At 40.5% G+C, this 17,308-nt stretch overlaps 1 protein-coding gene across 1 annotated transcript in view; it reads left to right on the top strand.

The window, feature by feature from the left end:
* NID2 (nidogen 2) overlaps window positions 1-17,308 on the top strand; it is a 251,912-nt gene that overhangs the window by 199,620 nt on the left and 34,984 nt on the right. The window contains exons 15-18 of the mRNA XM_078659743.1: window positions 4,705-4,941; window positions 6,565-6,786; window positions 14,296-14,465; window positions 16,093-16,222. Coding sequence (XP_078515869.1) covers window positions 4,705-4,941; window positions 6,565-6,786; window positions 14,296-14,465; window positions 16,093-16,222 — 759 coding nt within the window. The remainder of the gene's footprint in view (window positions 1-4,704; window positions 4,942-6,564; window positions 6,787-14,295; window positions 14,466-16,092; window positions 16,223-17,308) is intronic.

Raw genomic sequence — 17,308 nt, 5'->3', positions numbered from 1 at the left:
CTGCCTGATAGCGCTTTAGCTCCAGTGTATATTGGTGCCATTCTCTTTTTAAATCTTATAATTTGATTGCCAAGGTAAAAACCATCTACAAGATCAAATAACACAACATTCCAATGATGGTAAACATTATTTAAGAAAAGGTGGGTATATAATCAGTGTCGTCCTTAGTTCACTCTCTTATTTTGCTCTTATATAGGGGTTTAGAGGTTGGTTTTCAAGCTTTCCACTGAAATTATAATAGTAAGTCATTTGAAATAATTCCCCTCATTAGTATGCATGGGCACAAACAATGTTACTGCTTGGCTGGTATTTAACTACTTTCAAAATTCGCCCCACTTCTCTATCTGCCCTTCAACTACTTGGGCAACACTGAAGAAGAAATGTATATAATTCCATACACTTCCTCGTATAGTGTTCCCCAAGATTTCAGTAAGTTGTCACTGATCTTTATTAGAAAAAGCAGTCTTCTTTCTGTCATCTGTGACTTTCACGTTTGCTGGACACACCACTGATGCATGCACTAAATTTAAAAAATCTCCCTCCTTCTCCTCCTTTTGCCATTTTGTTAGCGGTCAATCCAAGGGAAAATTAACTATCTGGCCCTCGTGTACAACATCTTTCATAGAAGGTGCAGCTTTTAGAAAATCCTTCTTCCCATGAAGTTATCAGTTCCTTCCACAGCTTTTGTTTTAAGTCCTCTGTGTTGTGTAACATTCTCTGAATGTCTTTGTTTAGCTCTGTCAACCTACCCGTGTATCATTCTGGACAGCCATGTGTGTGTTTTTTTTGCCCACAAAGTGAACTTGAAACTCATGTATGGCCACTGGAGGGTTTCCCTTTAATGTATTTCTTTTTCTCCATCAAGTTGTGATTGGATACCAGGGAACATAGGGAAAAGTGTTCCCTTTATGAAAGTGGATGCTGCACTATGAAACCAGGTTGTACTTTGGCTCACGGAGGAAGTAACATGCATGTGTGTGTGTGTGCGTGTGTGTGTGTGTGTGTGTGTGTTTGCGCATGTGTGTTATCTATGTATAAATCAACTTGAGTGCTGGTGTCTATTGGTCCAATGTTGTGTGATTGTGTAGGTGGCACTATCTACGAATATGTGTGTTTGTCAAGATGGTGGTCTCCTTTGTGGTGTTCTGGTAATATTCAGCATATATATTCCCCCCTGCCAGTACATCACCTCTTATGTCCCTCCCCAAAATTGGTGTACCTGGTGCGAGTGTAGGTAGTAACCAGCCCGCATCCCTTTATCTTGGTGCAGGTTTTCCCTGTTTGATTGAAATTAACATTCTTCATTTTTGTGTGTTATGGTAATATCCCCTATCCACAGCACTGCAGTCTGAAGACACAACACAAAACACCTGATCTAGCCCAAACTCACTTCCATGTGGATCATGAGTGAAAGTATATAGCAACACAAGGGGAAAATGTCCCCAAAGGTTTGGGGGAATGAAGATGATGACTTTCAAAAACTGCTGTCCGTCATATTGGTTCTCGCAGTACCCCTTCGACAATCAATTGATATGAGTACAGGAGTCCTCAGCCAGCACTTGTTTTTTCTTTGTTGAAAAGACATGTATGAGGCTTATACACCAGACCAAGGAAGAAAGGGTGTTGGACCAATATTGGAACATCTTATGGTTGCTATTCTCCCTTCTGCTTGAGCTTGTCTGTCAAGCCTATCTGCTCATGTCATAGCCTCAGTAGAGAAAGGGAGACCTCCCTGTCTGTTTGTATGAGGGAAGGCATTGAGCATGCTAGGAGGACTGACCTGATCTAAAGGAAGACGGAACCAAGCCTGTCTAACTGAATGACTCTTGTGAGGATAGATCAGGGAACAACACTGTCCAATGAGCAATGAGATCACCTCAGCCCAGCTGCCCAGGGGAAGCAAGATCTACATACAGGTCAAGGAGGTACTCCACTGCCTTCAGATGTCAAGCTTGGTAAGCTTGCACCTTCCTGACACTGCAAGCGCCATGGTGTACCTGTACCTATTTTTTCTGGAAAGGACATAATAGGTGGATTGGGGTAGAGATGCAGACTCTGGACCCAAATCTGACCATTGGTGTCCGTATACCAGCAGGGTGGAATAAAAGGTGTCACCTTAATTGAGGAAGAGAGTAAAATATGTCACCCCGAACATTGTATATCCCAAAAAACACCCTTCAGTTAACTAGTAGCCTACCCAGAAGCGTCTCTGTCCTCATTGTGCTCCTAGGGAGTTCATGTCCATGTGACCCACTATTGGCTCACCAGTGACCAGTTTAAGACAGAACTGGCCCTCTTTCATATCAAGGGAATGATTAGAGAAAGAGGACAAACTCCCACTATTGAATTCTAAGGTTGTCTGTTCATTTAGGGGCCTGTCTCACAAACTGCTGATTAGTTAAGATTTTCTGGTAGTTGGTCCAGATGTGGTTGCAAATTAACACCTGGGAATAGGTCCCTCTAGGGTTAGCCTTCAAATTTGTTTCAAGTGGCATTGGCTCTAAAACTGCAAGGGCTAGAAAGATGGTTCAAATGCTCCGGGAATCAGAGGGTCTTACAGTGGAAGCAGACACTGTGCCAGGCATGTGAACGCTGAGACCTCGATGGTCCTTCTGAGGCTGAAGGGGGGAGCATACCGGCACTCTGCAGGACTATTTGAGTATGGTGCAGGCTCATCCTCAAGTAATCGATAACAGGTGATGGATCAGCTCCAAGACCTTAAAGGATGCAAGGGACCCTAGGTGTGGAGCTAAGGCAAACCTTAAACTGTGGAGAGGAAGAAAGCAGTGTCCCCATAGGTGTACAGGTAAAAAGGCTTGTGTCCTTAGGCTATGATCCTGGTGCCACCATTGAACCTAACGCCGACATGGAGCCACTCATGTGGGCTTCCAGGATTGTTGAGTCCACTGGAGAAAAATACAGTGTAAGCCAGAAACATGCACAGGCAGCACAGCACTACTTTCCAAGCCACCAAGAGGACTGTTCTCCAAAAGGGTAGCCGTTAATTCTTGGAACAGTCAATTGATCCTGGGATAGGCTTTATATAGAGCTGAATGAATGAAAATGGCTGTTCTCTGTCCTGTTCATCGATACCTTCATTGTCCTGTTGAAGGAAAATCTGTTATCTAATATCTCTTCAAAAAGTGAGTTTCTGCTCCAATGCTTTCTGTACGGGCTCTCACAAGGGATTTTGTTTTATCCATCAGGAGAAAGATGCCGCAACTTAGCCATAGGCGTGAAACCAGTCGGCACCTTCTGTGCTTGCAGGGGTTTCCCTTCTGTGTAAATCAAACATCTTTACTGAATTGCAACAAAGCAAACCATCTTGGGCGCTATATCATGTAAAATTTGCTAATCAGTCTATTAACTTAAATGTGCTGACTGCAGCAGTGCCAAGCCCTCATCATACTTAGAAATCTATGCTACGTGGGGCCAAGGGCGCAATTCTGAGTAATATTTTAATTAGTTTCAAGGAGACAAATTTCCATTAAGCTAAGATCAGCATATCTGTTAAAAACCTGTTGATTGGCCCCTGCAGAATAAAGAGGAAATAGTCCAAACCTAACAATAAATGTAGGCCACAGGCATGGACATTATCTTTTGGGAAAGGGAAGCCATGGATATCTTGTCATGCTGCTACTTGCAATACGTAAGAGACTAGTGCAACATGTTTAAATAACCATCGTATGAAAGGAAAAAGTTAGGACTGAGATTTACAAGATAGGTCTAGGACAGTTGGATCCATGCCAGATGTCTAGAACAGGAACCAAGAGAATAGGTTTGTTGTGCCATTAAGCTGAAAATGTGTTTAAAAAGTTAGATTGGAGTTCTTCATCGTATATTGTGTACAAAACAGAGTCGCTTTTGTTTTAAGTTTTAATATTTTGTTCATTTTTAAGTGCTCTTCCAACATTGTTGGCTTAATATGACGATTTGTAGATGAGGACCAACCAACAAGTGTTTTTCCCCTGAGGCACATAGGCCTGGTGCTTTTTCAAGGCAAGACAACTGAAAGTAATGTTTACTCTTGGAATCAATAGTATCTGTGATTTGGTCTGAGGAGCTGATTAATACTTTAGAGTCGAGTAAGTTGTTGATTTTCTATTCCTTGAAAGATCTTTTCTCTGGGCATCATGTGTAGGAGGAAAACCAGTCACTGTGCTCATCTGGGAAGAAGGGTGGCTTCCTATGTCATGCCTGTTTTTTTTTTTTTTTTTTTTTTTTTTTTTAGAATAACCACTCATCAAATAAGTTCTAGTGAGATGAATTGTACCTACGTTTATTTTTTTGTGGATCTCTTTACAACCTGGCATAGATCTGACCATGCTGGACTACCATTGAATAACTCTGCTTTCTAACAGTGTAGAGATATGAGCCCCATGCAACACCTTTTGATGAGCCCATCTATTTCTGTGTTTTAATTCCGATAAAATCAATATGTTTGGTACAGGTAACTGATTTGTTCATGTATGTTCAATCTGAATGCCTAATCCCAATTTCTAAATATCAGGTTTTGCCCTACCATAGAAATGTTAAAGTGGAATAATGTTTCTGTTTACATAGAAGTAACTGGTATCTGCATGGAAAAAAGGTCATTGAAATAGGGAAAAATCAATCAAATGCATGGTTTGATGGCAGAGGGTATTGCCCATTTTTCTTAAAAGGTCTCCTTTTATTTTTTCATTTTCATCATGTTTGATGAAGGTCCTATCAAGACACAATGTCAGCAACAGCGTGAACAGCTGCAGTCAGCACTTGGCCCCCGAGGTCCCCGGCCACAAGTGGGCGCCTTCATTCCACAGTGCGATAGTGATGGTAACTATGTACCTCAGCAATGCCACGGCAGCACAGGTGAATGTTGGTGTGTGGATAGGAACGGCCAAGAGATACCTGGAACTCGAACACGGCCTGGCAGCACTCCTCAGCAATGTGGTGTTCCAGGTTAGTCTTTCTTCTAAAATCCATTCCTATTGCACCGCCAGGTATTAAAGATACATATAACAATGGGAGAGCGCGGCAGCGCTCCATCATCATCATTTACTTGTGGGCAGAATAAACTCTGGTTTCTATCAAATACAGCTTTATTTCACTAACCCTTTGGCTGCTTTTTCCTGGATTTATGCATGTGATTGGCTTCTATAATTTATTTTACTTATGTTATTCCATGACAAAGATTGGTAATTGGTAGCACAGGTTTTCTGCATAAGACGCATACTGTTCGTGGCCAAAATGTAGGTTTCAAGGTCCTCATAAAATATCTAATCCTGCATATTTTCGGTTTTCGAGCTTTTGAAATCTTAAACCAAAATAAGAGACTAAACTGGAGAACCTGCACCAGCACTTCTCACGTGCTGCTTTGGAAACAGTGCCCATGTCAAATTTAAACGCCACTGTCGGGGGGGAAAAATAACTATTTGAACAATAGGTCTGCTATGTTTCCACTATTTCAGATATACTTTGCCCTATTAATTTAAGCACAAACTGAGCGGATCACCGGCATCCTTAGTATAGTGTAAAGGCAAGACAGCGTGCATCTCTTCATGTACTGAGAGTCTGAGCCGGATGTCGTGTGCTGTAGCAGAGGAGTACAAAGAGAAAAATACTCTCTTAAATCTTTAAACTTGATCTGTTGCTGTAAGCCTATTTCATAATAAATTAAGCAATATCAAACTCTGCCACTTTGAATACTTGTAGACTTAATGTAATATTTAAGGAATTTGCTCACAGGATGAATGTGCATAACAGAAAATAATTAGGAGCCCGTAAAATTGTCTAGCGTCATCCTTAAGAGCAGAGTGCTGGGGGGGTATGTGACAACAGAGTTGGGCAAGGACCAATGAATATGCTGCTTATTGCATGTTCAGTTTCTTTTCACATCCGTTTTTAAAGTGGTATTTATGAATGTGAAAAATCAATACTGCAGAATCCTGATGTGTGGAATGGATTGTAAGGTGCAATTATGTAGATCGAAAACCACCAGTTTGACACATCTTCCAATTTAGTAAATTAAGGGTTAAGGATAGAAATTAAGTGATTTCACTGTGGTTACCCTGAGAAACCTGTCAACGCTGGCCACCTGGTAAGTTTGTGGGTATTAAGATACTTCATTCAGCAGCTCAGTTTCCACTGTGGTATCACACCAAATGCAAACATGTGAAATACTGGTGTAACTGCCTATCCAAAGTCCGAAAGAGAAGGGATCACTCTCACGCTACATGAGGTGTGTTGCTAGAGGTGAAGTGTCCAATTCACAATGAAGAATTTTACTTCTGAATAATGAAAAAAATAATTGTGCAAGTGACACCAATTTTTTTCATTCTGTGACTAAATTCTGTAACCTGAAATAACCCTGGAAATTTCAAGTCTGGTTGATTTCCTGTAATATTCCTGGGATTCTTCATGAAACTCATATTGGTCTAAAGTCTACTCAAAACATAAGACTAATTCTGCATATGTTATTGTGTAATTTTCACATAAATGTGCCTCCGTGAATCTGCCTTTCAAATGTTATTCTTGTTTAATGGCGTACAGTGGACCCTTAACTGGAGTTTTCCCCTTTCCTAGTGCCTACTCAGAAGCCACAAACGGTGTGTGAGCGATGGAGACAGAGCCTTTTGGAGCACTATGGTGGCGCGCCCACTGCTGAGCAATACATACCACAGTGCGACCAGTACGGCAATTTCAGCCCTCTGCAGTGTCATGGAAACAGTGGATATTGCTGGTGTGTGGATAAGGATGGAAGAGAGATCCAAGGAACGAGGAAAGAGCCTGGAATGACTCCTGCATGTAAGGCTCAGTGTTTGAGACATAAGTTTCCACTAACACTATAAACTTAGAGTGCCCTAATTAGTACTTGCCGACTATTAGACATTTTAATAATGTATATATTTTGAAAGAACACTATCCTTTTTCTTAAAGAAAATATGGAAACATGGCATAAAATGAATATTCCACATAAAGAAACCTTTCCTATTTTGTTTTTCAAATGTATTTACTTTGTGTTGGCACCTGCCTAATATAGTGCCTTCAGATTAGACTAAAAGTAGTCCGGGGTATTTGGTTACTTCGCAATGACTGCAAACCTTTTCTTTTTGAGCAAACACGTTTGGATGTCGAAACTATACACACAAATTAGAACAAACACTCCCATCGTTCATGGAGTTTTCATGCTTCCCCAAAGTACCCTACACTTTTTCACTTATAACAAGCCTAACATCTGTTTTCTAAAATATGTTGCACACCGATGTCTGCAATTTTTAAAAGTCTCTACTGGTAAAGTTTTGATACCTGCTCTTATGCATCTAGAATACTTAATGTTTACATGACAGCTAAGACTGCAGCAAACCAATGCAAACCAAAGTAGATGATTGCCTTTGGTTAGACAGGGCTCCACAGGCTGACTCACATCTGGAGTTTCAGACTTATTACATGTACAAGAGTCGCTAGTTGGTATATTCACTTTAAATACAATATACTATATTAGTTGTCTCTGAACCAGAAGACGAAACAAATGGTTCACAATAAGACAATAGTAAAGTGTGTTCATACATAAAACCACCCAGTGGAGGTTTGGGGAGACGTTGCTCATGGCAGTGTCTCGGACTAATGATCTTTTGAAAGTGTTATTCATCACCACATTATGATGCTGGGATTTTTGATTCTCAGAACCTGGCTTTGCTAGGTTCAAGGGATCACCAGTAAAAGCAGTGAGAGGAAACTTTGTGGCACTGTGCAATGGCAAAAAGATCGTGCAGTTGCACACCTGTGTTACGGATTCTTATTGAAAGTTATACCAAATTTAGAGTAATGTTGCAGTGTTTTCTAAGAAATTGCGTGCTACTCCCTGTCTATGGGTTAAGACCCAATATTCCCAACGGATAAAAATGCAAAACTGGACTGGGGAATCATCCACAGCCGGGAGAGTGCCCAGCTGATGGTAAAGAATGTCTCAAAACAAGCTAATCTGATTCCAATTACAAAAAGTAATGACTTGTGCTCGAAGGCAAAAAGTATTTATCTAGTTATCTGGTCTCAAAACCATACATTACAACAAAATAAACATTTATTTTCAAACATTGTATTCATGTTGATTGTCAAATGCCAGTCTATATAATTCAATGTAATCAATTTAAAGAAAAGAGAGAGGAGAGGGGTTGGCCTAACGGCTAAGGCGCTCAACCTCGGACCTGGGGATCTGGGTTCGAGTCTCGGTAACGACGCCAAAAACCTCCTGTGATCCTGGGCAAATCACTTAATCTCCCCGTGCCTAAAAAAAAAAAAAAAAAAAAAAAAAAATGAAAGTGTGTCCTCATGTAACGTAACTGGTGCTATGTAAAGCGCTCTGATAACTGATTCGGTTCGGTTCTAGTTCGCGCTATATAAAACTCTGCAAAAAAAAAAAAATGACATTGTACATCGACATGTAAATGCAAAATTTCATTGTTGACTTAAATCATCCCAATGCATTTCGGGTTCATAATCGGAACCCTTCTTCAGGGGAAAATAAATTCAGTGGGTGACGATGTCTTCACAAATTTCGATGTGATCCACAGTAATCTAAAACACAACAAGACGCAGTAAGTCTACTGCATCCAAGATTTTAGGATTTGCACTCAGAATCGTGACTAGGTGCTCTCAAAGAGAAAAGAGGTGGAGAATTTTGTGCTGAGAGAATTACAAAGTTAAAGAATCAAGGAAAAATCACCTCAGGGTGTAATGTAATGCATGTTAAGTGATTCAGGTACCACACCAAAGTGTAGAGCGTTGATGAAAGCTTGCCTAATAAGAGGAAATAATTACCGTGGGGTTCAATGTTCGTCAGTACAACACGATACAAGCGTCCTTTTTACTCGTGAAGTCTCTATAAAGAGTAAGTGCAATCACTATTAGAATGTGGAGCTCAGAGAGTGAGGATAAACGGTCGAATGTGCACATTTAAGGCTCACCTTAAGACCGAAAGTGTACTCGTCCGTCAATACTCGGGGCGAGTGTGCTCGTCCATCGATACTCGGGGCGAGCGTTTGTCAAAACCTAAAAAGGTACAGGTACGAATAATAAGAGAACTGATGTACGAGCATCTCGTATAACAAATCTAACGGAAAGCGAAACATATTAAACCTACCCGAAGGTTAGGATCGTTGAAGTTTTCTTCTGCCGTTACTGCTTCAAGATGCCGAACTGGCGTTGTGTTCAAAGAGTCCCATAGTGCTTAGCGATTTTAAAGGAGCAGTACGGGAGTTTTGATATTGCGAAAAAAAGTGAACAAAAATGTGGTATATGAATCGAAACCGTAGTTGTAGGATGTGAGAAAGTGTCTACATTTTTGTGAGTGGAAAAAGTGCATGTTTTATGGAATAAGGAGTTAAAACATAACACTATGTGCAACACGAAGACCTGTGCGCTATGTTTTAAACGGGCGGCTGTAAAAAGAAAAAACTTTATTGAACAATCTATACTGTGCTGAAAAAACAAAGAATCAAAACAAGAAGAGTTTACTGAAGGGTCCGTAACAATGAGGAAACGTAAAGCTATGAGAAAAATTAGATCTGTCAAAGAGGTTAAAAAGAAGTAAATTCAAAGTGAGTGCAAATCCTTTACAGATGAAATAAACTGGTCCAATTGTTCTCACATTGTTACTATTAGAGAAAGCATAACATTTCATAATGATCATTTATTTATTTATTCAAAGTTTTATATAGCGCAAACAAGATCCTTACAGATATCAGAGCGCTTCACAGAGACAGGGGTAGGGGCAACAGGAATGAACAAGATAATGGGAGCAGTATAGTAATCCATAACATACTGGGATAACAATAATATACAGAAACATATCAATTTACAAACAGGTAAACAAGTAATATAAGACGGCACAAGTCATTGATCCCACTACAGAAGGGTTCAGGTAAAACCTTGGATGTGTGGATGGCTTATACCAATTTCTTAGGATAAGAAAGCCCTGGGTGGGGGCAACGGGGGGTGATTCAATGAACCAGAGTGTATCATATATTGGGTAGTGTACCATCAAGTATAAGTATAGTGCCAAAGAGCAAAGTGATCAGTGATACAAAGCGATGCAGAATCTCAGATCCAGTACCTATAAAGTTCAGGAGATCTTGGCCAGAAGGATTGTTTTCACCTCTTTCTTGAAGAGTGCAGTAGAGGAGATAAGCCTGATTTCCGGAGGGAGCGCATTCCAGATCCTGGGTGCCATTCCTGAGAAGGAGCGCTTGTATGTTTTCTCTTTCCGGAATCTACGAGGTTTCAGGAGTAGGTTTTTTGTACTTCTATTGGATCTCGACCCTCCTGATATAGTCAACTTTTGAGCGATGTAGTTGGGTGCATTGTGGTGCACGGCCGAGTGTGTCATAACTGCAATTTTTAGCTGTATTCTGGCTTCAAAAGGCAGCCATTTTAGAGATTTTAAGTCTGGGGATATATGCGAATGTTTTCTTGAGCCAGTAATGAGTCTCGCGGCAGCATTCAGGGAGGCCCTTAGGGGTGCTGTTGTGGATAGCGGGAGTCCGCTGAGGGCCACAATTCCGTAGTCTATGCGAGGGATGACTAAAGCTTGTACAGCAGTTTGGAAGTCTTTGGCAGGGAGGAAGGGCTTAAGTTTCCTCAGTGTGTTGATTTGGAAATTAGCTCCTTTTGTGGCTTTGCTAATGTGCTGTTGCATGTTGAGCTTGGCGTCGAGTGTGATGCCTAGGGATTTCGCCGAGTCCACGATGGTAGGTTGGACATTGAATGCTGTTAGGTTATTGAGCCAAGTTTGGGTGGTGGAAATTTTCGCCGGGGGTGAGATGAGTAGGAACTCAGTTTTCAGCGCATTTAGTTTGAGGTGATTATCAGCCAACCAAGATTGAGTGTTACTAAGTGTGGAATTCAGAAGTTTGATGTCTTCCTGGGATTGTAGCTTTAGGTAAAGTTGTGTATCATCGGCGTACATATGGAATTGAACATTGGATGCTTGGAGCAAGGTGGCGAGCGGTTCCATGACGAGGTTGAACAGTGTGGGGGAGAGGGAGGATCCTTGTGGAACACCAAGATCTGCAGGCACCGATGTAGATAGCACATTGTCGATCTTGAACTTCTGAGACCGGTTATGGAGGAAGGAAGAAAACCATTTGAGAACAGTTCCCGATAGACCCATTCTAGTGCTTAGCAGCTCCAGTAAGTTCTCATGTTTGACCGTGTCAAATGCTGAAGAGAGGTCAAGAAGGATGAGGAGGCAGGACTCATTGCGATCAAGGATTTGGAGGGCGTCATCAATTATGTGTGTCATAGCTGTTTCCGTGCTATGTTTCGCTCGGAAGCCTGATTGGTGAGGGTTGAGGAGGTCAAATTGGTCAATGTGTTTTGTTAGTTGGAGTTGGACACATTTCTCCAGCAGTTTGGCCAGGGTGGGGATATTGGTGATAGGCAGGTAATTATTCAGGTCAGACGGGTCAGCTGTGGGTTTCTTGAGTATAGGCGTGACTTGCCCCACCTTGAGGGAGTCTGGAATGAGACCTTGTTGAAGGGAGCTGTTGATGATTTTGGTCCAAAGAGGGAGGAGCAAGGGGATGAAGTCTTTTACTGCATTAGCAGGTAGGGGGTCTGTGAGATGATTAGAGGGCTTCAAGGTGCAGAGCAGTTTGTGTATTGCTTCTTCCGAGTAGGTGTCGAAGTACAGCCAGGATGCCTTGTTTTTAGGTTGAATGTTAGACATTCTAGTGTGGTTGGGGAATCGGTTTACATCCATGATGAGGTCATTTCTTATGTTGTCGGTCTTAAGCTTAAAGAAAGCAGAGAAGGCTTCACAGTGTGGAGTGTCGCTTGTTGCGCTGTTTGATTGTAAGGGTTGTGTCTTTGTTTGAGTCTTGATTAGTTCGAACAGTTTTCTTGGCCTGTTTTTTGCTTGGTCCAGCTGGCGGCTAAAGAAGTCCGACTTTGTGCGCTTTATTTTCCTAAAGTAGGCATTTCTCTTGTTTTTAAGCGTTTTTAGATGCAGTGGTGAGGGGTCAGATCTCCAGGTACGTTCTGCCATTCGCATAGTACGCCTATCGTCATTGAGTCTGCCGTCATACCAGGGGTTAGAAATTTTGGTGGAGACTCTCTTCAGTTGCAATGGAGCGACTTCATTGACTATTGAATTCATAGAGTCAAGGTAGTGGTCGGTCAGTGATTGAACATCCGAGGCACCTGAAGGGGGAAGGAGGAGACTGCCGATGTGGGGAGGCAGGGAAGTGGGGTTAAGATTCTTCATATCCCTTTTCCAGGTTTTGGATTTGGTGGGTTGAGCCGGGTTAGGTTTAACTTTTTCATTGATAAAGAAGGTGATAATGTGGTGATCTGACCAGTCGCAGGGTTGGATCGCCTCCAGTTGGGTAGAGTCCTCTTTGGCGATGATCATTGAGCCCATTAGGGGCCACCGTACCAAGTGTTTTTATCTAATAGGTTTCCCTTCTTGCTAATGCAGTGTTGATGTCAATACCTGAGTTATTGCGGATGCATTCAAGAATGGTGTAGCGTAATTGCGGTATATTATGTCCTGCTGTTCCCCAGTGTAAGGCCAGAGGGGAAGTTGTGTTCTTATTTCTAACTCTACTTTTGTGTTCAATGATGCGTGTCTTAATCTTTCTACTTGTTCTGCCTACATAAACAAGGCCACAAGGGCATTTAATAGTGTATATTACTTGTTCTGTGTTGCAGTTGGATGTGTGTTTTAGTTTTATTTTTTGACCCGTCTGCGGGTGCATGAAAGTATCACCAAGAATCACGTTACTACATTGACCACAATTGTGGCATTTAGTCATCCCCTTGAAAGGTTTGGTTGGCTCTTCATGTTGAGGTTTCAGTAATTCACATAAGTTTTTGGATCTGTTATGTGCAAATAGTGGAGGTTCAGGGAAAAGAAACTGGAAGTCTGGTTCATTTTCAATAATCTCCCAGCGTCTTCTGATTGTTTTAATTTGTGCCGTCTGGGTGGAATATTTTAACACAAAAACTTCTCACTTGGACGATGTTTTGGTGGAGGCTCCTAACAGGTCCTTCCTGGATTTTTCTGCTGTCTTTTTTTCTGCTGTGTTAAGTATTTACAATGGGTAACCTCTGGCTTGATATTTGCGGTTTTGATCTTCAATGTTTTGTTTGCATAGATTTTCATCTGATGTGATCCTTTTTATATGTGTAAACTGAGAGGTTGGCAAGTGTTTCTTCAGTGAAAACGGATCAGCACTTCTGAAGTGTAGGGCACTGTTTACATCCGTCGGTTTTTTATATACTGTTGTACTCAAACCTCCCAAAGTCTGATCACCAAATACTGATTGGCATGTGCAATCCACACCTAGATGAAATGGCAATGAGAAAAACTGATCATTTGATAAATCTCAGGTGGTGGAAATCTGTTTGGATTGTTTTGTTTATTTTTGATACCGAAGAGAAATTGGAGTCCGTAATAATGCCAAAGGTTTTTTTTTCTTCGTTTAATTGCATGGGATGAGGAGTGGAACCCTGGGAGGAGGGCAAAGAAAGGGGAGAGGAAAGTAGAGTAGTGTTGTCAACTACATCTTTTTTCTTTTTATCACGGTTGAGCTTCAGATAATTGTTTGTTCTCAGTTTGTTCATTTATATTATGCAATTGCTTATGCTTTCAGAGTTGGGGATTGTGGGTTTTTTCGAATTTGATGATGATTAGTGACATCATAGTTGTAACACGAGTGATTTGAGAAGGTGGTGGCAAGATAGGTCCTTGGGGCACCCCATAAGAGCAATTCGAACAGAAAAGGGTTATTGTAGACTGCTCTGGTTTTTTTTTTGGTAAGAAGGATTTCAAACATGTAATAAGTGAGTTTTTGATTCCAGAGTGTTGAATCTTTTGATTCTTTTCATTAGAATGTCAAGTTCGATTCATTAGAATGTCAAGTTCGATGGTAACAAAGACCACACTAATTAAGTTCTCCTGGAGAGTCTGAACCCCACTTGTGTATCATGTAGTCACATGTTTGAGTTCAGGGGTTTTTGTGGTTAGAGGTTCTGGAGTGCTTCAGTGCTTTTACTTGAATGAGAAGTCTGAGATCAGCCAATGGCTGCTTGTGTAAATTGAATTTAAGGAGCTATTTTTGAGTAGTGGTTTAATATTATGCAGTTTTGAATTTCAGTGACCCCACCCCCGGTTCCATAAGGTATTTACGATATGTATGTTAGCTACGGCTGAAGGCCATGTCTAACTGAGACCATTGTTTCACCTGCGCTCTGTGTTTTACTGCTCTATACAAAGCGCACATATTCTATTTTTAATTTATTTTTTAATTTCAGGTATACCCACTATTGCACCTCCCACTACGAAACCAGAGCCACGTACTGATGTGACGCCTCCTGCAGAAGGCACGTTCCTCCTGTATGCCCAGGGGCAGCAGATCGGTGTCCTACCTTTGAATGGCACTCGCCTTAATAAAGCAACTGCAAAGACACTGCTCTCCCTACATGTAAAGTACAATCTCTGTTACGTTCTGCTTTATATTTTGGGGTATTTGTTTTTTAATCTATGGAGCATGATTACATTTTGATATTAGCAGTTACCACCTGTGTGGAATTGTAGTACCTTTCAGTTGTCCATGTTACGACCTTCCCAAACGTTTCCTTCACAGATGGGAGTCTGGTTCAGTTTTGTGGAGGTGTGGTGTCAGTAGGGGCTGTATGATAGTTTTAATGAGTTTATAGATTTGCTTGTGTGGATGAAAATAGAGAACACAGTTTCTCCGTTGGTCAGGCACCCGTTGCCTAAACAGCCAGCAATTTCTGCAGCAGTGGGATATTACTGCACTCATGGATCTTCCCCTCCCATCCCACTCTTGACAATCTATGTGTTGGAAAAATCAAAAAGCCAAATATAAATGTTTCCCCCACTTTACATAAGGCTGCTACCATCAGGCTTTGTAGTTGTAGAATAACCTTGAAATACAGCTAAAATCCCCTCTCTCTCTCTCTCTATATATATATATATATATATATATATATATATATATATATATATATATATATATATATATATATATATATATCCTTGTGATACAGCAATATATATTACCAACATAGTATGTTCTAAGTACATAGAAGCTACCAATGAAGTTTTGAAGGGATTGTCCCATCACATTTTATTCCAGTAATATTTGTGCACATCCAGGATTATGCTAGTGCTCAATACCCATCAGGATTTATACTGGCTGTCAGTGATGATAGCAGGATTTATGTAGGTCTATATCACTCTAATAACTGTTTGCCAGTGTGTAGAATCCCAAGGTTATCTTAAAAGGATTGTTTTGCCACATCCTGCTCTATACTTGAACTTATTTTCTGCATTTACTATGTGTCTGTATTAATTTGCACTTAAAGGATCTAACTACTCCATAATGTATACAACTAATATTTGCTTGCACATGAGTCAATTATCATTTGCTACTCCTTATCCTAGTGGGGACTATGTGAGCTCATGCATATAGTTGATGGGTTTAATAGAGGAGTTAGTGGATATTAGATAGGTTGCATAGAGGCGATTAGGTATTGTTAGGTTGCAAAGGTGTGACTTTCGGAGAAAGGAGAACTCGTAATCTAGTAAATCAGTTGTGAGTAATTTGCAGAAACACAATACTGGAGACTAAGGCAAACATGCATTTGACAGAGTAGGTTGTGCTCAGAGAGAGTAGGCATGCAGAGGATGGAAGGGAAGGAGAGAATCATTTGAAAGGGAAGTGATTTCCTTCTTAGTGATGCACCAAAGACTGAAAACAAAAAAAACTAATTATGGAGCAGGTGTCACCTATAACCTCATTGTTTTTCGTAAATGCAAACTATTTGTTGTTCTGAATGGATATGTTCCCCAATGTTAATATTTGTCGTTTGAAATGGTTCTTGCTGGAGTGAAAACCAACATCTGCATTTCGAGTGTGGAGTCATTGAGTTGACAAATGAGCACTTTCAAAATAATCCTAGCAGGCATCTGAAAGCCATTCCGCAGGCTGACGCTGGTCAGGTAGTCTGTTTGTTTCCTCTTAGAATGAGAAGCGGCAGGTGGTATAACAGGCAGATTCATGTTGCTTCTTCTGTTTTCTTCAGGGTTCCATAGTTGTGGGCATTGATTACGACTGCAAGGCGAGAATGGTTTATTGGACAGATGTTGCAGGTCGCACAATCAACAGAGCCAGTTTAGAAGCAGGAGCTGAACCGGAAACTATCATTAGTACAGGTAAAACCCTTGATTTCTGTTTTCTTTGACATTTTAATAGATTACGTCTTGTCCCTTAACCCTTCTTTTTGGCTATAAAAAAAAAAATGTAGTTTCAAAAATCATTTTTTTCAAACTGTACTAAGTGGTTTCATGAGTAATGTAAAATTGTAGTCCATTTGTGATACTGCAGTGCCTATACAATTGATTTACATAATATTATTCCTGGGTTTTAATGGTCTACTAACTGGATAATTCTAGTAGAAGTCGTTCTGATAAGGTCATCAAAGAAAATACTGGAAAGAAATGGTTTACTGAACTAGTGTTGAGGTTTAACACTAAAATATGTTCGTACTGGACCCAACAGAAATGTAATCTGGTGTTCGCAGAATATGTCCTGCCATAAAGACAATGTTGGTGCTAGCCATTATGAAATCGAAGCTTTCCCTGAGTATCTTCCAAATGCAAGCGAAGAGCTTTATGTATCAGCTTTGAGCATCAGGTATTGAGAAGCAGGCCTGCTGGAAGGAAGCATGTTTTGGAGCGTGAATCTATTCCTGATTCTCAGGCGGTGTAATATTAGACCATCTGGTAGTGAGGTACGGAAAAGTTAAGTGTTTCTTTGGGTGTCAGAAAGAGGCAAAGTTGTTTTATTTTCAACTGTAAAAGGAATGCAGTTTGTTGAAATGTTTATACCGTAGCCCTTTATTTTATGCTGCATATCCCGCCAAGGTTTATCCACGAACACACTGCCACTATTAAGTATGCCAAAGCACTCAGAAGTAGTCACAAGGTGACATATCAGTGCTATACATACATTCTTTGAATTAATCAGCAAACAAGGAAACTTTTAATGTACTTTCTTATTGCTGTTGGGGGTATCGTGTTTTGCAAAAATAAAGTAAAATATACTTTATCTTAATACCAAATATTATAAAGTCCCCATTCAGTATATATTAATGGGCTAGTTATAAATCATCAATACATATTTCAAAATATTATTCGAATGTTTTAATGTTACGATCAGAAATGCAGAGCTGAATCAATGTTTGCAGTTTTAATGATCTAAACTAATCTTTAGACCTCGTTCTATTTTTAAAGTGATAT

The sequence above is a fragment of the Lissotriton helveticus genome, chromosome 9 (genome assembly GCF_964261635.1).
Source record: "Lissotriton helveticus chromosome 9, aLisHel1.1, whole genome shotgun sequence".
NCBI lineage: Eukaryota > Metazoa > Chordata > Amphibia > Caudata > Salamandridae > Lissotriton > Lissotriton helveticus.
This window is presented reverse-complemented; position numbering and strand designations above follow the sequence as displayed.